Source organism: Erythrolamprus reginae, chromosome 10 (genome assembly GCF_031021105.1).
Source record: "Erythrolamprus reginae isolate rEryReg1 chromosome 10, rEryReg1.hap1, whole genome shotgun sequence".
Lineage (NCBI taxonomy): Eukaryota > Metazoa > Chordata > Lepidosauria > Squamata > Dipsadidae > Erythrolamprus > Erythrolamprus reginae.
The window spans coordinates 2,504,503-2,527,619 of NC_091959.1; the positions used below are offsets into that span (position 1 = coordinate 2,504,503).

The 23,117-nt window shown below is 42.8% G+C and overlaps 2 protein-coding genes across 5 annotated transcripts; one reads left to right on the forward strand and one right to left on the reverse strand.

The window, feature by feature from the left end:
- The first annotated feature begins 2,789 nt into the window (after positions 1 to 2,789).
- On the forward strand, positions 2,790 to 13,955 carry DNAJA4 (DnaJ heat shock protein family (Hsp40) member A4). The gene is made up of 8 exons (XM_070762054.1): positions 2,790 to 2,927; positions 6,029 to 6,166; positions 8,241 to 8,421; positions 9,336 to 9,440; positions 10,568 to 10,795; positions 12,098 to 12,328; positions 12,413 to 12,513; positions 13,583 to 13,955. The coding sequence occupies exons 2-8, from the start codon at positions 6,035 to 6,037 to the stop codon at positions 13,796 to 13,798; spliced, it is 1,194 nt and encodes a 397-aa protein (XP_070618155.1). The 5' UTR covers positions 2,790 to 2,927; positions 6,029 to 6,034; the 3' UTR covers positions 13,799 to 13,955.
- A 1,766-nt stretch (positions 13,956 to 15,721) lies between these two features.
- SKIC8 (SKI8 subunit of superkiller complex) lies at positions 15,722 to 22,803 on the reverse strand. Of its 4 annotated transcripts, none has more exons than XM_070762981.1 (11): positions 22,716 to 22,798; positions 21,417 to 21,506; positions 21,289 to 21,316; positions 20,588 to 20,693; positions 19,803 to 19,975; positions 18,627 to 18,775; positions 18,377 to 18,470; positions 17,454 to 17,547; positions 16,690 to 16,782; positions 16,086 to 16,164; positions 15,722 to 15,982 (listed from the first exon to the last, which is right to left on the reverse strand). In XM_070762981.1, exons 2-11 carry the CDS (start codon positions 21,426 to 21,428, stop codon positions 15,893 to 15,895), a joined length of 918 nt encoding a protein of 305 aa, XP_070619082.1. In that variant the 5' UTR covers positions 21,429 to 21,506; positions 22,716 to 22,798; the 3' UTR covers positions 15,722 to 15,892. The 4 variants fall into 4 exon arrangements, with proteins under 4 accessions (XP_070619082.1, XP_070619083.1, XP_070619084.1 ...); XM_070762982.1 differs by having other exon boundaries at positions 22,529 to 22,742; XM_070762983.1 differs by lacking the exon at positions 21,289 to 21,316 and having other exon boundaries at positions 22,716 to 22,803.
- Positions 22,804 to 23,117: the final 314 nt, after the last annotated feature.

A 23,117-nucleotide genomic window follows, 5' to 3' on the forward strand; every position in this document is an offset into this window, starting at 1 on the left:
TTAACGGATATCAACCATGTGGGATCAAAAAAAGTCATGATGGTAACCTGTTCTGTCGGGCTCTCTGGTAGACTCCTCCCAAAAATTCACAGGTACAAATTCCAGACACACACACGTTTGAAAATTCAAAACAATGTTCTTTATAATGAAAGGTCACTTAAACCAAGTCCTCTTTTGGTATAGCAAAGAGTACTGGTCTCCAAACAAACTGGTAATTTGTACAAGTCCCTTTTCAGTTCTGTGATACTTAGCTTGCAGCTGTGAGGCAATTCACAGTCTTTCTTCTTTCACAAAGTGAAACACACTTTGCTCTGGTTTAATTTCAAAGCGGGGGAAAATCAGCACACAAAAGGTCAAAGTCAGTAAAGCAGTCACGAAACACAGTGATCAGATAATCCTCCACAATGGCCAAACCCACAGGCTGCTCTTTATAGCAGCCTCACTAATGACCACAGCCCCACCCAACCACAGGTGGCCTCATTTTCTTTTATAATAATTTCTCAGTTGTTGCCTATGCATTGCTCTCCGCATGCGTAGCTGTATCATTAATTCCTGTTCTGAATCGAAGGAGGAGAGAGATAATTGATCTCCTTCTGAGCTGTCTGCCCCACTCTCCTCCTGTCTTCTTGGCCAGAGGAGCCTTCATCAGCCGATTTCACCGGGGGGGGGGGGGGGCAAAACAGGCCTGCAGCATGTGGATGTCTCCCCCACATCCACAGTCCTTGGGGCAGGAGCTGGTCCAGAGCTCACCACAACAGTAACCGTAGCTCCAAACTCCACGTTCCACCTAAAAACTGGATAAGATTTCCACACACACCAAGGTAGCCAACATCTCCAAATATTTGATTTTTCTCTGTAAACACCCCTGAATGAACACAACCCTTTGCTTTGCTTACATATACACCAAAGACCAATTCCTTGTGTGTCCAATCACACTTGGCCAATAAAGAATTCTGTTATAACTTCTGTTCCTTTTCTCCACTTTTATGCATAAACAAAAGTCATGGAGTCCAAAGAAGATAAAAGAAATGCTGGACAGTCATCATCGGAAGATAAAAAATCCAAAGATCAGTCCAATGAAGAGAAAAAAAATAAGGAGTCCAACGCAGAGGAGAAAAAAACTAGCGAGGGTCCCACGGAGAACGAGGAAGCCAAGGAAGCTGATGCCCACCTAGTAAGGCAAAATTATTGTTTGTTTCATGCATTTTCCCTATCCCCTGTTTCCTTCCAGGGGATATTTTTATAATTATCTCTTTTTCCCCCCCGTAAAAAGCAATTGTAGATAAATTCTAGAATAAAAAGCCCAGGTAAGCATGTAAGTTTTCTCCCAATAGAAGAGAATATTGGTAGCTCAAGGTTGAACCGTGGCATTTTTGACGGAGCTGAAGTTGGTGGTTGGCTTGTAGGCATCTCATTACCCAGCTTGGCACCCTCATCAGTCCCAGCAGAGGTAGTGGAATTGGCTGCTGGTTTATTTAGAGCCCTGCCAGTTTTGGTGGTCCTGTGGTTTGTACCTCAAGGAGGAAACTGGATCCCCGAATGAGATCCCTCTTGGATGAAGTTGATCTAATATACAGGCAATGCTCAGTTTATGACCATCCATTCAGTGATCATTCAAATGGCATTGAATTGAGGACTTAGGTGGATCCTTGGAGTTTTTATTATTTATTTATTAATCTAATTTATATGCCACTCAACTCAAGGACTCTGGTTCTGGCCATTGCAGTGTCAGTTTGGTTCACATCATTGCAATCTTCCAAATTCTTGCAAGCAAAGTCGACGGGGAAGCCAGCAGGGAGTCATAAGTCACGGTCACTAAGTCATCGCAGACGCCGAGAATTGTCATTGCATCCAGTACATGTAGCAATTGGATCCGATTCCTTTAAAATACTTTTCTCTTTGCTGGGAAAGAGTTCACATTCTTGTTCTTGTTATTTTGGGCTCTGTTTCGCATTGCATTGAAGCGCTCCAAGCAGGCCACTACTTTTGTTCAAGACAACCCTGTGAGGTGGGCCACAGGCTGAGCAAATTGGCATCGTCCCCAGTCCCTCCTTCAGCCTTTTTAAGGTCTTGGACCTGGATAGGATCACTCATATTCGTAGATTTTCACGGGTATATGTATGTAGATTGTTCTGAGTTTGGGTTTTACCCCATGTAATATTTTATTTCATATAACATTTCAAAATATTACACGGGGTAAAACCCAAACTCAGAACAATCTACATATATATATATATAAATTGTCCTAAAAATGCGAGTTCCAGGTGTATTTATAAATGAAGAGGCAATAGCCATTGCGATCTCCAGAACATTTTAAAAATTATTAAAAACTACTAAAATTAACTAAGCTTTCGCTAGTCCTCTAATGTCGTGGGAGTGACAATATTAGTAGACTCTTGACGATGTTAGCAGAGGACTAACAAAAGCTTAGTTAATTTTTAGTAGTTTTTCATATATTTTAAAACATTCCGGAGATCGCAATGGCTGTTGCCTCTTCATTTACATATATTTTTAAAAGATATTTTGAGGAAAAGTCTTTCTCCATAAGGAGCTCTGAGGCGGCGTTACGCCACTAGCATAGCGAAGCGTCTTTTGAGAGGGCCGGCGCGCTAATTTGCTCCCCGTTTACGCCAGCGACGTAACTCAGGCGGGCTTTTCCCTCACGACGAGCGGGCGAAGAGTTGCCCAGGGGGGCGTGGCCGCCTCGGCTCTGGCCCCGCCTCCGTTTCCCCGCCGCGCTCCGATTGGTCGCCTGCACCGGGACGCCGGGACTCCGTCCAGAGGTTTCTAGATAGAGGCCGTGACGTCACGGTGGCATCGTTCCAGAAAGTTCGCTGCGGCGCTTATAAAAGCGCCTCAGCCGGCCGGCGTCCCCTCAGGATCGAGACATTCGAGGCCGGTGGAGGTTTGTCGCCCGGGCGGCCAAGGTGAGATTCGGGGCTGCCTCCAGAGCCACGACCGGGCGGAAGCTCCAGAGGGAGAAGGAGGCCGTCGCATCCATGGGAATGGAACCTCGACTACAAATCCCATCCTCCGCCCCTTCGGTGTAGGGCGAGGGGAGAGGATGGACACTGAACTTGGCTGGGCCAGCGGCTGTGGATGATGGGATTTGTAAACCCAAGGCGTTGGGAAAGGGAATCGTGTTGGTCTGGGCCGCGGATCATGGGAGTTGTAGTCCAAAAGGGGAGGAGAGCAGGGAAGGAGGGGTTGTGCACTGGAGAGAGGGGGTCATCATGGGGCATTGTAGTCCAAAGGATTTATTTTTAAATTTTAAGCTCTGGCTGGGGATCATGGGCACTGTCAAGCTCTCAGGGAGGGGATGAACAGGCAGGGAGGTCAGTTATATTGGCATACATATATATATGTGTGTGTGTATGTATGTAGGCATGCCAATATAACTGACCTCCCTGCCTGCTCATCCCCTCCCTGAGAGCTTGACAGTGCCCATGATCCCCAGCCAGATCTCAAAATTAATATATATACTGTATCAGCAAAAAAAAAGTGATACATATATACAGTACACACATATACATATATATATATAAAGAGGCAACTTCTTCATTTATAAATACACCTGAAACTCGCATTTTAGGACAATTCTTATCTTTCACTTATTTATTTATTATTATTTTATTATTATTTATTAGATTTGAATGCCGCCCCTCTCCGAAGACTCCTGGGGTCCTATTGGAGTTGGGCAGCAGATAAATCCAATTCAATAAATTCAATAAATAAATATCAGGATACGTTTGGGGCTTTTAGGAAGAAAAGGGGGGAAAGTGAAAGTGCTCCCTAAAAATGCTGATTATTCATAACCTCTATTTAAAGGCTTCTTCTGCAGGGCTCCCTGGGATGGTTGGGAAGGAATTCCCACCTTCATCATCCTCTTGAGCCTGCTTTTATTATTATTTATTACATTTATCTGCAACCCACCTGGTTATTGCGGAGATTTGGAATAAAGTGAGCTATATAGGATGGCAATTAGCTGAGCAAAAATAATCCAGATTGTTTAGGGTTATACAGTGTTTCAAAGTATTTCTAGCAGGACTTCCTGATTCTGGAACAGCTTTTGTTCCCTAAGCAATCCGTCTGGTGAACTTGCAAGATTCGATTGTGTGCATTTATACATCCAAACTAGATTCTGTTGTTTCATGTACTTCAACGTACAAAGTAACAAAGATATTCTAGGTTCCAAGTTGGTGCATAACTATTATTAATAAGTTTGTGACTGTTCTTAGGGCTGAGATGAGGTGCACCTGTCATTTTCCATGCCCTTGTGTTGTGGGGAAAATAGAAGTATTGGGTGTCTTTCCTGCCTTGACTAATTTTTAAAAATAATGTGGTGAGGTATAAATATGAGAGTTTAAGTATGGCGTGTATGCTGCCTTGGCTCGTTATTGTGTGATTTAGTTTTGAGTCAAGCTTATTGCTCGTTTTTGCTTTTAGGCATCCAGTGATTTTCCCCCTTTAGATTAGATTAGATTTATTGGATTTATATGCCGCCCCTCTCCGTAGACTCTGGGCGGCTCACAACAATGGTAAACAAAATATAGTAACAAATCTAATATTTCGCAATCTAAATTACAGTTTTAAGTTTAAAAAATCCAAAAGCGCCCCAATATATAAAAAACAAGCACACAATCGAATCATACACAAAAACTACATGGGCAAGGGGGAGATGTTTCAATTCCCCCATGCCTGACGGCAGAGGTGGGTTTTAAGAAGTTTCCAAAAGGCAAGGAGGGTGGGGGCAATCCTAATCTCAGGGGGGAGCTGGTTCCAGAGGGTCGGAGCCGCCACAGAGAAGACTCTTCCCCTGGGTCCCGCCAGACGACATTGTTTAGTCGACGGGACCCGGCGAAGGCCAACTCTGTGGGACCTAACCGGTCGCTGGGATTCGTGTGGCAGGAGGCGGTCCCAGAGATATTCTGGTCCAATGCCATGAAGGGCTTTAAAGGTCATAACCAAAACTTTGAATTGTGACTGGAAACTGATCGGCAACCAATGCAGACTGCGGAGTGTTGGAGTAACATGGGCATATTTAGAGAAGCCCATGATTGCTCTCGCAGCTGCATTCTTTACCTACCCCCCTCCCAAAAAAATCAACAGCAAAATAAGCATTTGAGATGAGTGAGTTGGCTTCTTACCTGGAATCACATGTCTCAAAACAAGGAAAAGAGGCCACTGATTAATTATGCAAGGAATTGTTAATTAGTTTAAGGTTGCTTAAAGAAAATACAAAACCCAGGTTTTCCTGTGGATATCCGGCCTTGGCAACTTAAATGGATTTGTATTTATTAGATTTGTATGCCGCCCCTCTCCGAAGACTCGGGGCGGCTAACAACAATAAAAAAGACAATGTGAACAAATCTAATATTAAAATTTAAAACCCCAATTTAAAGAATCAATCATACATACAAGCATACCATGTATAAATTCTATAAGCCTAGGGGGAGGGGAAAATTTCAATTCCCCCATGCCTGACGACAGAGGTGGGTTTAAGGAGCTTGCGAAAGGCAAGGAGAGTGGGGGCAACTCTGATATCTGGGGGGAGCTGGTTCCAGAGGGTTGGGGCCGCCATAGAGAAGGCTCTTCCCCTGGCCCCCGCCAAACGACATTGCTTAGTCGACGGGACCCGGAGAAGGCCAACTCTGGGACCTAACTGGTTGCTGGGATTCGTGTGGCAGAAGGCGGTCCCGGATATATTCTGGTCCGATGCCATGAAGGGCTTTATAGGTCATAACCAACACTTTGAATTGTGACCGGATTCATCATCAATGTATTACATCATCATAAGATTAAAGACCTGTGGACTTCAACTCCCAGAATTCCCCAGGCAGCATGAAATGCACAAGTTGCCAAAGTTGGATAAGCCCTGACCTAGACCATAACAGGAAAGTACAATTCTCTGTGTGTGAACAAAGGGGAAAATGCCCTTCCAGTTAAAAAATAAAATAAAAGATTGAACCTGAACTTTTGGAGCTGAGGCATTGAGTGAATGGTATGTTTGTTTCTCTCGCCCTCTTAGGCAACCATGGTGAAGGAAACCGGCTATTATGACACTCTGGGAGTGAAACCCAACGCCACCTCCGATGAAATTAAGCGTGCCTACCGCAAGTTGGCATTGAAGTACCATCCGGACAAGAACCCCAGCGAGGGCGAGCGGGTATGAGCTGGAATTAGATGGGGGAGATACTTTGGGGTCAACCTTAGGCATTCAGGATGTAAATGTGCCTTTGCTGTGTAATCTGTATAACTGACCGAGTGCCTGTGTAGTAAGGAGGCACAGAGTTTACCAAAATAAATGCTGCTTATGGACGATAATATTTGTAGCTCAGGATTGGACTCTGGGATCCTTGGTGCTCTTGGCCGTTTTGTTGCAGACGTTTTATGACCCAACTAGGTAACATCATCGTAGTCAAGGGCTGTAGCATACTGATGATTTTAGCCAGTTGGGTCATGAGAGTTCTGCAAGACAACCAAGCTCAGAGGACCTTAAATTTGCTATTAGAGCTTTCAGGATGAATCTCTGTTTGGATAGAAAATTTAACTCTTATAATTGTCATGTAATTGAGTTAGAAACTTTGGCCTGCTACCAGGTTGGTGCTGATGGGAATGGGAGTACTGTACATCTTTGATTTCGACTTGGAGAGGTTTTTTTAAAAAGACATTCTTACTTCCTGAAAGACAACCATGTTCTATTGTGCAATTATCCTTATCAGACTGTTGTGCTTGACAGAAAAGCAGAGCGTAATTATTTTTAAGTAATGGGTGTAGCTGGCATTAGAATTTTACGTAGGAACCTGGTTCAAAATATCCAGTAAGTTTAAAAAGAGTATTTTTGTTTGTTTCATATGTTTGAGGTACCAACAAACTCCGATTTATATATATATATATACAAGGATTGGTGGAAAAGCAACAAATATAAATAACATACTTTCTAGCTTCATGGCAATGCACTGTAGAGGGAAAAAGTTAATTGATGAACACACAATTATGCATGAACTTTTAATTTTCAGCTAGAAAGTGAGTCTTTTAACATGCTAATGTTGAATCACAAAACAATTTAAGGGGAGAGTGTTTTGAGCAGCAACATTTTGCAACATTTCTGTATGAGCAAAGAAACCCTGTTGACTTTCAAATGAATAAAATTTATCAAACATGTCACATGTGCATATTTTCATTTCAGCAGTGATTAAAATGGGCTTTCTGTCTGGAAACTGGAGTTTGTTTGTACTTTGGCAGGGAACATTTAATTGTTTGTATTGTAGAAAAACATTTGGCACTTTCCGCAAGTCCCAGACACAACATCCAGTTGCTTTGGATTATAAATAAAACAATAGTTGGCTGCAGTTTTGCACTTTACCAAAGCGTAGCATCCTTTGCGATCACAGCCTGCAATGCAAAGCTGCATTACCTGTCCATCTTGAGGCTGTAGTTTCATAGTGTATATCAGTGTTTCCCCACCTTGGCAACGTGAAGATATTTGGACTTTAACTCCCAGAATTCCCCAGCCAGCGAATGCTGGGAGTTGAAGTCCAGATATCTTCAAGTTGCCAAGGTTGGGAAACACTGGTGTATATAACTCGGAAATAATCCCGCTAAATTCAGGAGAGTTTATTTTTGAGCAAAGGTGTTGGAATTCGGTCTTTTCCCAAACGGATACATCAAATTGGAAAGAAATACTGACACTTAAAGGATGTTTATTATCTCCAAAGAATCCTAACAATGCACCGGTGGAAACTTTGAAAAGTTGCTTTCAGGCTGGGAAGGTGAAAGCTATTTCATGGAATTGCTTTAAAACCAGTTCTTTTATGTGTTTCCTCCTGCAGGATGTATTTTCTCTGGAGCAAATCCCACTCAACATTGCACAAGAACAGGATGACTTAATAGTCTTGGATGATTTTGTGTATACATTTAATCACACACTTCTGAGGTGGGGTCTGAAGGGTTGATAAAGGGCCAACTTGAAATGCTTCAAACATTTATTTTAAAAAAGCATTGCATATCAGGGCTATCCCATTAGGTGGGTTCCAACTTATCTCGCCGCTGGTTCACTTCCTCCCATGTCACCTGCGCAGGGCAAAAAACCATTTAAAAAAACAATGCTGAAAACAAAATGGCGACGCACGTGCAGTGCTAGAAACTTTGCTTCTGCGCATACACAGTAGGGGAGAAAAAAGATGGTGCCCCAGTTGTGCTATCCAGTTATTCAGAGGGTCTCTCTCTCTCTCTCTTAGTTTAAGCTCATTTCCCAGGCTTACGAGGTCCTGTCGGATCCGAAGAGGAGAGATCTCTATGACCAGGGTGGCGAGCAAGCCATTAAAGAAGGCAGCTTAAGCGGCGGCAATTTCTCTTCGCCCATGGACATCTTTGACATGTTTTTTGGCGGCGCTGGACGTATGAGTCGAGAAAGAAGAGGTAGGGGCTTGTATTTTAATGTGGCCTCGCTTCCATTCGAGCATTGGCGGGAAAGTGGAGATGATCCAACACATTCTAGCAAACATTGATTGCATTTTAATACAGATGACTTATTCAGAGCCAAGTGGTTTGCAGGGGAGAGAATTGCAATTAATTACTGTAATACGGGTTCAATACAGATGCACAGAGTTGGAAGGGACCTTGTGGGTCATCTAGTCCAACCCCCCACCCAAGCAGGAGACCCTACACAATTTCTGATAGATGGTAGTCCAATCTCTTCTCGAAAGCTTCCAGTGATGAAGCTCAAAAGCTCCCACAACAAGATAAATGCCCTTGCCCGGATTTATCTGTGCTTCTCTTTATCCACTGACCAAAATAAGAACGATGCATCTGTATTATAGAAAAGGGGAGCAGAGGATTAGGATGATAACATAGTGGGGAATGACTTTGGAGGTCATCTAGTCCCACCCATCCCCACCCCGTTCTCAAACCATGGCTAATTTGCGACTTGTGCTCTTCAACTCCCAGGATTCCTCAACCAGGGGATGGTGATCTCTGCTGTAATAAATTCATGACAGTTTGGTTTTCTGCCTGGACATTGAAACTTCTGGGTATTTTTCCATGCTGGTGAGTTCCCGTAGGAATTTGTGCAGGAAGAAGGTGGAACCGGACATGAGTTTTGCAGTTTCAATCCTGCTTGGGGAACTAGACAAGCAAATGCACTACTTTGGAAAAAAATAATTAATTTGGGAGATAAAATGTTATTGCAACATTAGCCATGGGGCAATGGTTTTAATAGTCTAACTTTTCTGCCAAGGACAGGGGCTGCCTTGTTAGGTGCAGCAGTAGCTCTGCTGGAAAATTTGAGGCGCATCTTGGCTATTGTTAATAGTCTGCACTTATGTTTTAATCAGGTAAGAATGTTGTCCATCAGTTGAGCATCACGCTGGATGACCTGTACATAGGAGCCACAAGAAAACTAGCCCTTCAGAAGAATGTTATCTGTGACAAGTGCAAAGGTAATAACTTCTGTTAGATGACCGCAAGAATGGAGTACAAAAGTTCCTCCCTTCTTAGGAATTTTAGGAACTGCTCTTGCCTTCTTGACCAAAAATGCTGACCACTTCATACAATATACACTGCTCAAAAAATAAAATAAAGGGAACACTTCAACAACACCGGAGTCTTCGGAGAGGGGCGGCATACAAATCTAAGTAATAAATAATAAATAAATAATAAACACACTATAACTCCAAGTAAATCAAACTTCTGTGAAATCAAACTGTCCACCTAGGAAGAAACACTGATTGACAATCAATTTCACATGTTGTCATACACATTCAACTTTGTACAGATCAAAGTATTCAATGAGAATATTTCATTCAGATCTGGGATGTGTTATTTGAGTGTTCCCCTTATTTTTTTGAGCAGTGTATTTTAAGACACCAGCTGTCTTTCAAGTAAAGCAGATTTTGTGGTGCTCTGACTCGCCAGAAATGTTTAATCCAACCACAGGAATAGATCACCAGTCTATATTTATGTTAGATTCATCTCTACGATGTTGCCTTGAACGAATGAAATCTTAGGATATTTATTTTCCTCTGCCTCAGTCCATCTTTTTTAGAGGCCTCGGTAAAGCTGCCATTAAAAAGAAGCATTAACCAAAACAAAACAAACCTTGTTTAGAAACTGGACTATAATCTTCTTTGTGAGAGCTCCTCCAGCTTAACCGCCCTCTTTAACAAGAGGATTCCCACACGGCTTTTCAGAACCATTTGCAAACATGAGAAAGTAAATAGATAAGTTTTGCTTAATAGTTTGGCCCAGTGTCCTACACAAACTTGATAAAGGCAATTTTCTTGAGGGTTTTTTCCTTTTCAGGATGCATTTTAAAAATACCCCTAGTTTTACAAAGAGACATAACACTGAATCGACTGAAATGCAGTTGAAATTCTGTCTCCCCTGAATTTTAGATATTGCACACACTTAATCCTGTTTTCACAGTTGAATCTGCTGTAAACTCTGTTCCTCACTACAGAGACCAGTATCCAATTTGGTTAGCTGGACAAAACCCATTTGTGTACGTGCGGTTTGTGCACTACTGTATTCATATATTTATATGTGCGCATGTATCTCTTCTTCCAAGGTTACGGTGGGAAAAAAGGGGCCGTAGAAAAATGCCCCAACTGCAAAGGGCGAGGCGTTCAGGTGTTGGTCCAGCAGATCGGACCGGGCATGGTGCAGCAGATTCAGACCGTGTGTCCGGACTGCAAAGGCCAAGGAGAACGGATCAATCCCAAGGACAGGTGTACCAACTGCAGCGGCAACAAGGTGGTTAGGGAGAAAAAAATTATCGAAATTCACATTGATAAAGGTAAGAGTTGAGATGGGGCAAGAGGGGGTGGGAGGTGGCTGCGGAGCTCAGTTAGGCCAGGGACCCTAAAGTCTTTGTTGCCTTAAGTACTACCAGGAGTTTGGAAACTCAGCAGACACGGCCTCGTTTTGGTATCCCTGTTGTGTGAGGAGTAACCTCTTTAAGTGGCAGAGCTGCACCTCTTGTTGTGAAAAGCCGTTCTTGATATTCTTTGCAACTAAACTTTAGTTCCTCGTAATCATTTTTGGTGTGTGCCAAACGTTCTCCCCAGTTCCTGTTCCATCACAGGTTTCTGAAATTTAATTTTAGGATTAGAATATGCAGACAGGCAATGTGGTCTTCAGTTCTTTTACGTTGCCACTTGCAAACAGAGACAAATGCATGAATGAAATGTTTGCCCCTGCAACCCGAAAAGACTGACACAGACTTCAGAGGAGAATTAGAACTGGAGAAAAAACAATGGCTGCCCACCTGCCTTCCACTGAGGACCTGTGGACTGCGCCAGTTAAAATTAGGGCCGTGAAAATATTTACACACACCTCACATCCTGGATGTAAATTGTTTCAAATCCTACCCTTAACATGACACTATGGAGCACTGCACACCAAGACAACTAGACACAAGAATAGTTTTTTCCTGAACACCATCACTCAGCTAAACAACTAAGGCCCACAACACGCAAATAATTTACTGTGTATTACTATTATTCTTTTCCTTAATAGTATCTCTCTCCTCCCACTTATTGCATAACTATGTTGCTCGTATCTCTCAATTTAATTGTTTTTGTTTCCTAGTACAATTTGATAGCTTGTTAGTAACCTTGACTATCACTAACTGTTGTATCTTTTTATTCTTCATGAATGTATTTTATTCTATGTACACTGAGAACATATGCATCAAAAACAAATTCCTTGCGTCAATTGCACTTGGCCAATGAAGAATTCTATTCTTGACAAATGTATGTTTTCTTTTATGCTCATGGACAGCATACACACCAAACACAAATTCCTTGTATGTCCAATCATACTTGGCCAATAAAGAATTCTACTCTACTCTACCTCCAGTCCCCTGCACATTTTCTTCATTTTATCCTATCCTATTGTGTTATTGTGTGAAGGTGTTCAGTTACAATTGCACCAAAATTCCTGATCCTTTGGGAGAACATCACACAGAAATGTCTTGCCAATAGTGGCAGTTGAGTCCGTTGACTTGGAAGCGAATCCCTTGGTTGTTGTTCACACATGTTCAAGAGTCAAGGGTCTCCTTTCCTGAATTCTGATTTCCCCGCGCTCTGTTTTCCAGGTATGAAAGATGGCCAGAAACTCGTCTTTCACGGAGAAGGTGATCAGGAACCTGACCTAGAACCAGGAGATGTCATTATTGTACTAGATCAAAAAGACCATTCTGTGTATCAGAGGAGAGGCAACGACTTGGTGATGAAAATGAAAATCCAGCTGACGGAGGCCCTGTGCGGCTTCAAGAAGACGATTGAGACGCTGGACGACAGGGTCCTTTTAATATCCTCCAAACCAGGTAGGCTTGGCTTTCCTTTGGGTTGCGTTTGTGTGTGAATGTGGAGCTGTTGCATGCATGGCCTAACGATGGCTCTTCCAACAGGTGAAGTGATAAAACACGGAGACATCAAATGCATTGTGAACGAAGGGATGCCGATTTACAAATCTCCCTTGGAGAAAGGCTCCTTGATAATACAGTTCCTGGTAAGCAAGGCTTTTTGAAAAGGGAATATTTTATTTATTTATTGGATTTATTTATTGAATTTATTTATTGAATTTATTGGATTTATTTATTTATTGGATTTATTTATCGGATTTATATGCTGCCCCTCTCCGTGGACTCGGGGTGGCTAACAACAGTGATAAAAACAGAATGTAAAAATCCAATACTAAAACAGCTAAAAAATATTTAATGCAGACAGGGAGGGTGAACTGACACTAGCAGCTAAAATTTGGGGTTTTCTGCCTTTTAATTATCTGGGCCCACTATCAGCTCCTGCATCGGTGAGGGAATGTGAGAGTTTTCGACAGCCGTGAATAAAAACATTTCTCTGCATAAACAAAAGGCACATTTTTAACCAGTTTTAGTGTCAAGTGGTCAGTGGTGGAGTCATTATGAGTCTCCAAGCTGCTTGCTTGTGGGGTGTAGCCTGAATTCAGAATCAGAAGAGAAACTCGAAGGAGCCTTGGAGGTCTTCTAGTCCAGTCCCTATTCCAGTGATGGCGAACCTATGGCATGGGTGCCACAGGGGGCATGCGGAGCCACATCTGCTGGCACGCGAGCTGTTGCCCTAGCTCAGCTCCAATGTGCATGTGTGTGCCGGCCAGCTGATTTTTGGCTCGCACAGAGGCTCTGGGAGGGCGTTTGTGGCTTCCAGAGAGTTTCCGCGAGGACGGAAGAGGGCATTTTTACCCTCCTCCGGCTCAAAGAAGCCTTTGGGGCTTGGGGAAGGAGAAACACGAGCCTACTGGGCCCACCAGAAGTTAGGGAACAGGCCATTTCCAGCCTCCGGGGGGCCTGGGGGAAGCTGTTTTCACCCTCCCTAGACATTGAATTATGGGTGTGGGCACTCATGCACACACGATAGCAGGCGCCCATGGTCTTTTGGCACCGAGGGAAAAAAGGCTCCCCATCACTGCCCTATACCCTTTCAGCTACCTCAACGATTTCTTCCATAAAAATGAACCAATTACGGCTTAGCATGAGCAAGCCAGACCTGCGGCGATTCCGACCTTGACTCGAGTTCGAATTCCCCGTCTCTTCCTCTCCCAGGTTGCCTTCCCCGAGCACCACTGGCTTTCCAACGACCAGCTCCCTCTCCTAGAAGCTCTGCTGCCTCCCCGGGAGGAAGTGATGGTTTCCGAAGACATGGACCAAGTCGACCTGGTCGAATTCGATCCCAAAGAACGGACGTACCGGAACCACGGCGAAGCCTACGAAGAGGACGACGAAGGCCCGAGGACGGGGGTCCAGTGCCAGACCTCGTGAACCACCGAGCACGTCTGGCCGCGTGGACTGTTGGGTCAGAACGCGAGGAACCGTCACGGGGGGCTCCGTTTCGGCGCGAAGAACGGCTGTACATTAGTTCTATTTCATATTTATGTGTTCATGTTGTAAAAAAAAAATGGATCTGTGTAACTTGAAACCTGAATGTGTGTTGTCCCTCCTTTAACGTTAAACTCACCGTCCCAGGCCTGCGCTTTTCTGGGGCTACAAAGAGGAATGTTTTTTGGGGACGATGACGCCAGAAATGAGCGTTTTTGAGAAACGGGTGCGTAAAGGTTTCCCTCAGCAGTAGTTAAAACTTCAAACGTCGCCCCTTCACGTTAGTAACATGGTCTCCGCATCCTAGATTATTTAAGAAGTATTTTATTAAATAAAACACCGGGAGCATTTTCTGCTGTGAACCCTGAATGGTTGGTTGCTCTGGGGAACTGTGCCACTACTACTACTACGAGGAAACCTGGCGGAAAGAGCTTGCGGAGGGGCCCTTCATACACCAGGTTGTACCAGCAGTTCTCGATTCACAGCACTTCATTTAGCAACCGTTCAAAGTTAAAAACGGCACTGAAAAGGGGGAACGATAGGACCATTACTCGCACTTTTGTAACTGTTGCGTGATCAAAATCCAGGCACCTGGCAAGTGACTCGTATGTCCATTCCCTCTTGCGACTTTTCGTCAAGCAAAAGCTGGATTCACTTAACAACAGTGTTGCCAATTTAATTGTCGCAAGAAAGGTTGTAAAATGGAGCAAAATTCGCGTACCCTATTTTTTGGAGCATAAGCGACTCTTTTCCCCCCTACAAGAGGTTGAAAATTTGGGTGCGTCTAATACTCAGAGTAGCTTTTACTAAGCTTTTTTCCAGCCCTTATGAGGTGCTTGCAGGCTTGTTTTCATTGCTATTCACTCTGGAAAAAAACATACAGTGATACCTCGCCTTACAAACACCTCGTCATACAAACTTCTCGAGATACAAACCCGGGGTTTAAGATGTTTTTGCTTCTTCTTACAAACTATTTTCACCTTACAAACCCACCGCCACCACTATGATGCACCGCCTCCGGACTTCCATTGCCAGCAAAGCACCCATTTTTGCGCTGCTGGGGTTCCCCTGAGCTCCCCTCCATGGGAAACGCCACCTCCAGACTTCTGTGCTTTTGCGATGTTGCAGGGGAATCCCAGCAGCGCAAAAACAGGCGCTTCGCTGGCAACGGAAGTCCGGAGGTGGGGTTTCCCATGGAGGGGAGCCTCAGTGAAATTGCAGCATCGCAAAAACACAGAAGTCCAGAGGTGGGGTTTCCCATGGAGGGGAGCCTCAGGGGAATCCCAGCAGTGCAAAAACGGGCGCTTCGGCTGGCAAAAGGGGTGAGTTTTGGGCTTGCACGCATTCATCGCTTTTTCATTGATTCCTATGGGAAACATTGTTTCGTCTTACAAACTTTTCACCTTAAGAACCTCGTCCCGGAACCAATTAAGTTTGTAAGACAAGGTATCACTGTATTTTTTAAAGCCCTGACCTGGGGATAAAATAGGATGCCAGCCAGATAAATATCTTGGTAAGCAGATTTTTCTCCTCTATTTTCCTCCCCCAAAACTAAGGGTGAGTCTTATACTCCGAAAAAAAATATGGCAAATGTCTCAATTAATGACAGAAATGTTGGGCTCCATTGCAGTTGTAACTCAAGGGCTGTCAAATCAAAATCCATTGCAGCAAAGAAACTGAAGCTCCAGAGCCAAGGGCACATTGGGTGGTTTTGTCTGGCAGCAACAATGATTGTTTTGGGGGCCACTCAACCATGAACGGAGCCCGATTCTGCTTGGCACTATGAGGTCTGCCCAATTTTGGAAGGCAATATTGCAATTCTGCAAAACAAGCCATAGCGCTAAGAGGAAAAGACTGAATCGCTGCCCAGGTACCACACCCAAGGGTTTATTTAGCTTTAAAATAATATATATATATATGTATAGCAAAATGCCCACCAAAATAATTCTCAGATTTCCATCTATTAAGATTTATCTGGACCAAAAATTAAAAAAAAAAAAAGTATCAAAACACTTTTGGACAACCGACATCGTAACCCTACACGGGACAATCGTAAACGTGTATTTCTTGATCGTCCCCGACGGAGACGATTTTTGAGCCGCTTCCGTTGTACTGCACGCCCCAGACCTATATTTGGGTGGGGGGAGAGAAGGGCCCAGAAAGTTAGAAGGGAAATGACGGGGGTGGGCTGCCCCCCAAAAGAGCCTCTCCCACTTTTGGACCTCCCTACCTGGTCTTGATGGTCAAAGAAGGTGTGGGCACAGGTCCTGGAAGGCACGTCCCAGACTTTGACCGTTTTGTCTGATGAGCTGGAATATTTTTTTTAAAAAAAGGATCAACTCGCTTAATCCCAGGACAACCCTCCATTATCTATAGGAGTCCTGCTACGGTTGCTTATAAAAGTGAAAGTATTGATTGATTAGATTATCTCACCTGCCTTTTGCACAATCAAAAGTTCATTGATAACTTTAGTTTAATGGCCAATTTTGCAGATTCCTTCCTTTATCTTCCTTCTCCATCCTTATTTCATTTTCTCTTCTTCCTTTTCCTCCTGTCCTTAACTCATCTTCCTACGTTCTCCCCCTCTTTTTATCTTTCCCTCCTATTCCTCTCTCCCTCCATCTTTCTTCTGTCCTTCCTTTTTATCTTCCTACCTTCTTTTATTTTCTCCCTATTCCTCTCTCCATCTCCCTTTCATCTTTCCCCTTCTCTCTTTCCCCCTTCCCAGTCCTTCCTTCATCCCTCTTTGTTCCTTCTGTTCTTTCCTTATCTTCATTCTCCTGTTCCCCAAATATCTTAACAACTGTGGACAGGATATATAGCATACCACTCACCTGGAAACGAAGTGGGTGTCGTCGGGGCAAAAGGCTACGTTTAATACCCACGATCCGTGGCCGCTCAGAGTGCCTGCCAAGTTGGCATGTTGTCTGTTAATTCGGAAAAAAAGATTCTGGGTTAGAGAAAACATCTTAAAATGATTTCCAGAATGTGTTACGCAGAACATCCCTCCCCAAATCCCAAGACATTTCTAACAAAAGAGGTAGGAACAGAGAGTCCAAACTAACAAGCTATCAATGACAGCTTGTAAGTGCAGGTAGACTTCTGAGATAGGAAAGAGATTCAGGCCCATTTCGGGAATGTTAATTCCTTGGATTCAGAAAATCTGGGAGCTGGAAGCAGAAATTCAAAGGAAGCACAGGGAATAGAGCTGATGGGGAGAAGGGGAAGAGCCTTCTCTGTGGCAGCCCTGGTCCTCTGGAATCAACTCCCCCCCCGGAGATTAGAACTGCCCCCACACTCCTTGTCTTTCGTAAACTACTCAAGACCCATCTATACCGCCAGGCATGGGGGAGTTGAGACACCTTTCCCCCAGGCTTTTTTTTTTAAATATTTATGTTTAGGTTCATATATGTTGTTTGCTTTTTTAAATATGATAGGGTTTTATGTGCTTTTTAATATTAGATTTGTTTTCGCTGGAATATTGTTTTTATTATTGTTGTGAGCCGCCCCGAGTCTTCGGAGAGGGGCGGCATACAAATCTAATGAATTGAATTGAATTGAAGCAGTCGATAGTGGGTTCAACAAAGGCGTCACTCACACGTCATATATCTTGATGTACCCATCATCCGATGCTGTAACGAGCAGCTGAGAGTCTGGAGAAAACGTCAAGGAGCGGATAGGCATGGCGTGACCTGAAGCAGAAGTCAAAATCACTTTGTATCTAACTTCCAAAGAACTGATAAAGAAATAAAGGGAGACTTAGTATAGATCTATTTCGAGCTACTTAGCTCTCATCAGCTAGCCATGCCCTTCTAGGATTTGAACCCGGGCTGCTTTACCTTGCTGGGCAGTGCTTTTAACCTCTAAGCCACAGGTTCTTCTCCATTATCAGCTGAGCTAGGGAAAGATAATATATTTTTCTGTCGAGTCACCTAGTATATCCAAATATTGGAGGGAGCACACTGCTTCCTAATGCCAACATATACATATATATATACATGAAGAGGCAATAGCCATCAATCTCTAGAATGTTTAAAATCTATTTAAAACTATTAAAAATTACTAAGCTTCCATCAGTCCCTACTGACGTCGTCAGATATTAAAATCCCCATTTATAACTATATCTGGAACTTGCATTTTAGGATAATTGTTGACACACACTTATATATATGTTTTTTTTTCTTTCTGTCAAAAGAAAAAATACATTTCTGAAGACTGCCCAGGTTCAAATCCCGGTAAAGGGTATAGCTAGCTGATGAGAGCTAAGTAGCTTGAAATAGATCTATACTGGTCTCCCTTTAATTATCAGCAAAATATATTACACACACATACACACTTATATATAATGTTCGTTCGTTCGTTCGTTCGTTCGTTCATTCACTCACTCACTCACTCACTCATTCATTCATTCATTCGATTTGTATGCCGCCCCTCTCCGTAGACTCGGGGCGGCTAACAACAGTAATAAACAGCATGTATACCAGCACATATATATAAAATGACAGGAATTCCAAACCTCACCTTCCAGCGTGTGGAGAAGTTTCCCAGTTGCAATATCAAAAATATTGATAATCCCGTCGATCGCCCCGCTGGCTAGATATTTTCCATCTGGACTCTTTAAAAAAACAATCAGAAACCAGTATTGACCCTCCGGGGCTGTTGATAAAACCATTATAATTCAGCGCAAAGTATCGGGGAGGATCTTGCAGAGTGGGAGTGATAATAACACGGGACAATATCGGCTCATTAAAAGACAAACCAAGCGTCTTACGTAAGCGATACTTAGGATGAATTTCCCTCGCGTATCCAAAGAATATTCCTTTTTTCCGCTTTCAACGCCAAAGATGTTGACTTTTCCAATGTGGCTTCCGGTGGCCACATACTGGGAATCGGGAGAAAAAGCCAGCGACCAAGCGTCCACTATAGGAAAGGAAGCGGACAGAACTCTTTTTAAGATATCTGGTAATAAGTACATTTATTTTTGTTGCACAATATTCGCACGCAGGTCTGGCAAGGAAGCAAATAATATTCTGAATAAGCTTTCAGGAAACAGTCAAACTATTGATTAAGTCTTTTTAACTGAATCAGGGCTGGGAGATTTATTGTTTCAATGTACGCTGTGGATACATGCGCCAAAGGTGTTTCATTTTTCCCAAAAAGCCTTTCTTGATCTTTTTTTTCAGAATTGAAGAAACTAGTGTAGTGTAGGGTTTCCTGTCTGAGTAGGGGGTTGGACTATAAGACCCTGCAAGGTCACTTCCAACTCTGTTGTTTTTGTAGTGGTGGTGGTTGTTATTATTATTTCAACAATACAACACAGCAAACAAGATCACTATGCTGGATTTCATATTTCATCACCAGTCAGGCGCTTCCCAAGCACCTAGGACTGCGTGATGTAGTGGCGAATTATGTCTGCCGATCCCAGTAAAGCGGCCTTTTGCAATTGACAGATGGAGATTTTGTCAATTCCGATGGTTTTCAAATGTCCGCTGAGATCCTTTGGCCCTGCACCCAGCGTGCCAAGGACCACTGGGACCTCTTTCACTGGCTTATGCCAGAGTCTTTGAAGCTCGATTTTTAGATCTTCATATTTTGCAAATTTCTCTAGCTGCTTCTGCTCAATTCTCCTGTCTCCTATTGTGATTATTATAACTACTACTACTATTATTATTATTCTTTATCATCATCTTCTTCTTCTTGGATTAGAAGTAAAATATTCCCCCCCTCAAAAAAAAATACTCAGGGTCCTCTATTTATTTACTTACAAACAATTAAATATAAAACCACAAAACCACCCACCGCCATAACAAATAATCTTCCATCTACTAATTAAAGTGGATAGGCCACAAGTAAATGACATTTGCTCCGTTCCCAGGGGTGGGTTGAACATACAAATCTAATAAATAATAATAATAATAATAATAATAATAATAATAATAATAACAACCTGGCCCAGCATCTATTGACTTGATCTGTTTGCCAGTGTCCAAATCCCAAATGCGGATGTGAGCATCTAACGAGCTGGACGCAGCAACGGTGCCGGTATGACTGATGTCCACCGAAACGACGCCCAGCTGGTGGCCTTCCAAAGTCCACTTGAGCTCCAGTTTCTCATCAGTCCTTGGAGAAACAAAAAAATAATAAGTGGTCCAGCTATCAACCGTTTCCATGCGGTGTATGTAGCGATGAGTCCTGTAATTCCATTCCTGATACGTACACAGCTCCCAATATCGTATTTTCCTGCCAAATCTGGACTAACAATCCAGGTAGTCCTTGTCTGATGGACATTATTGAATCCAGAATTACATTCATAAATTAAGGCAGTTGTTAAGTAGGTTCCCACCTGGTTTTTACAGAAGTTGTTAAGGGAACGCTGTAATCATTGGGCAAATAGTCATTAAATAAATACATTTGCGCTACTGAGTGTTTTGGGCTGGAAATGGGCAAAAAATGCTGAAAATCACGTGATTGCAAGGAATTGTGAACAGCTGGAAATGAGAGCTGGTGTTGCCAAATATCCAAAATGGAAACATAAGAGGGGTGTGTGTGTGAGAGAGAGAGAGAGAGAGAAACAAGTCATAACTTCAAAAACAGGTTGTAAGTAGCTTTAGCAGAATCCGTTCTAACTTTGAGTAGTCTCTAAGTGGCAGGTTGTTAATTGAGGATTATCTGCACGTACTTCTCTCATTTAATACTACACAGCATTTTTTTAAAAAACCTCCCGGAATTTACCATTTCCACACTTTCACCAGATCATCCAGAGAGCCTGAGATTACCGTCTCCGAGGCGTCGTTTCTGTTTTTGCCCCAAGCAACCGACCAAATTGCATCGTCGTGCGCTGAGAGAGAGAGAGAGAGGGGGGGGGGGAAAAAGATGATTCCGTTAGCCTTTTCCAAGACACAAATTGCACTGATCAAAGCCTGCCTCACCAGCACAAAACCTGAGAAACGCTCCACGAGGGAATTCCAGGCTTTGATGATTCAATGCTCGGGGGATCCTGTCCCTTCCCCATCGTCCAGCTAGTGTTGTGGTCTGCTCGTGTCCTGTGCAATTAGTAATGGACCCAGAGGACTCAGAGACAATGGAGGCGCAGTACAGGCGTCCTGTGTTTCTGGCACCCAAGACTGACAGCCAAGAGGACTTTTAATAGTTAATCCAGTGGTGCGCATCTGATTATTGAGAGGCTTGGTGCAGGGAGAGAACAGCTAGTCTGGCGGACCACAACTTCTACCTATAAAAAGCAAAACTGGTTTGACCCTCCCCCCATGTTATGGATCCCCTCTGATAAGGAGGTCTACCGGGAGGGACCAAGAAGAAGGGCCTTCTCCATGGTGGCTCCCTCCCTGTGGAGCATCATCCCCATGAAATAAGACTGGTTCCCTACTTGACTAAGGTTTTTGAAACACAATTTAGAAAAAGCAGAATTTCCTTACCTTGTTCTTGCTTGAAGAGGATGCTATACTGAAAGGGGGAAGTAAACACACGGACCAATTAGCACCTCAATTCTCTTTCTTATAACACAAGTGTGAAATAACACAACTGGCTGACGGTGCCTTCTTACCTGAGTTGTCATTGTTTTTCTCTCTCACACACACACACACACAGACAAACCCACTGTGGGGCATCAAAGCTCTGGAAGAAGAGGAAAGTGCTGAGGAGAGAAAAAAATAAGTTTCTATAATGGGATTTTATTGTTTTATAATTTTAGTGTGTTGAATTTTAATATTGACTTGTTTTCTATTATATTGTACCTTTTTATATTGTTGTAAGCTGCCCAGAGTCCTTAGGGATTGGGCAGTATAGAAGTCAAAAAAATAATAATAAATATAGTATGTATATAAAAAAGTATGTTATACATACATACATACATACATACATACTTACATACATACTTACATATTTACATATACATGCATACTTACATATATACATGCATACTTACATGCATATATATTTACATGCATACATATATACTTATGTAAATACATATATACATGCATACTTACATACATACATATTTACATATATACATGCATACTTACATGCATATATACCTACATACATACATACTTACATATTTACATATATACATGCATACTTACATATATACATGCATACTTACATACATACATACTTACATATTTACATATATACATGCATACTTACATATATACATGCATACTTACATATATACTTACATACATACATATATATTTACATGTATACGTGCATACTTACATATATACATGCATACTTACATATATATTTACATGTATATGTGCATACTTACATATATACATGCATACTTACATACATACATATATACTTACATATATATATTTACATGTATATGTGCATACTTACATATATATATGCATACTTACATACATATATACTTACATACATACATATATACTTACATGTATATGTGCATACTTACATATATACATGCATACTTACATACATATATACTTACATACATATATATTTACATGTATATGTATATGTGCATACTTACATATATACATGCATACCTACATACATATATACTTGCATACATATATATATATATATATGCATACTCACATACATACATACATACATACATACATACACACACACACACACACACACATACATCCATATTTCCCACATTCCATGTTCAAAACTTACCCTGGAAAAGACACCCTAGAAAGTCGGGAGGAGCATTGATTCAAAAGCCACCAGCCCAGATGTGGGGAAGGGGGGGGGGTTACGAGGCCGAAGAGTCCAGATGTGTGAATGGGGGGGGACAGAAGGGGTTGCTATGGTAACCAACGCGCCGCTCCCCCCTCTCCCATCCGCTCCCCCAGCAACTCACCCGCCGGGACCTGCCCGTCGCCGCGCCGCGCTGGTATGGCGGCCGCTGATGACGACACGGTCTCGGCACCGAGGCGACGGCCAGAACGGTGCGCGTCGCCGGCGTCGTCGGAAAAACGCTCTCTGCTTCCCCTAGGCGGCGCGGCAGGGAAGCGCAGGGGGGGCTCCTTTAATGTCGTAAGTTGAAGTCTCCCTGTTCTAGGTCTCTTATCTTGTCAGGGGCTTCAGCTGGAGCGAGCCCAGCCCTCCGTCTGCCCCCAGCCTCACTCTTATTTATTTATTTTTTATTTATTTTATTCTTTGTCCAATATACAATACATATGGAAGAGAGTAGGCATTAAGTAATATATATAAAGATAGAAGGAAAAAGAGGATATATATGATATAAGAAATAAGGAGAGAA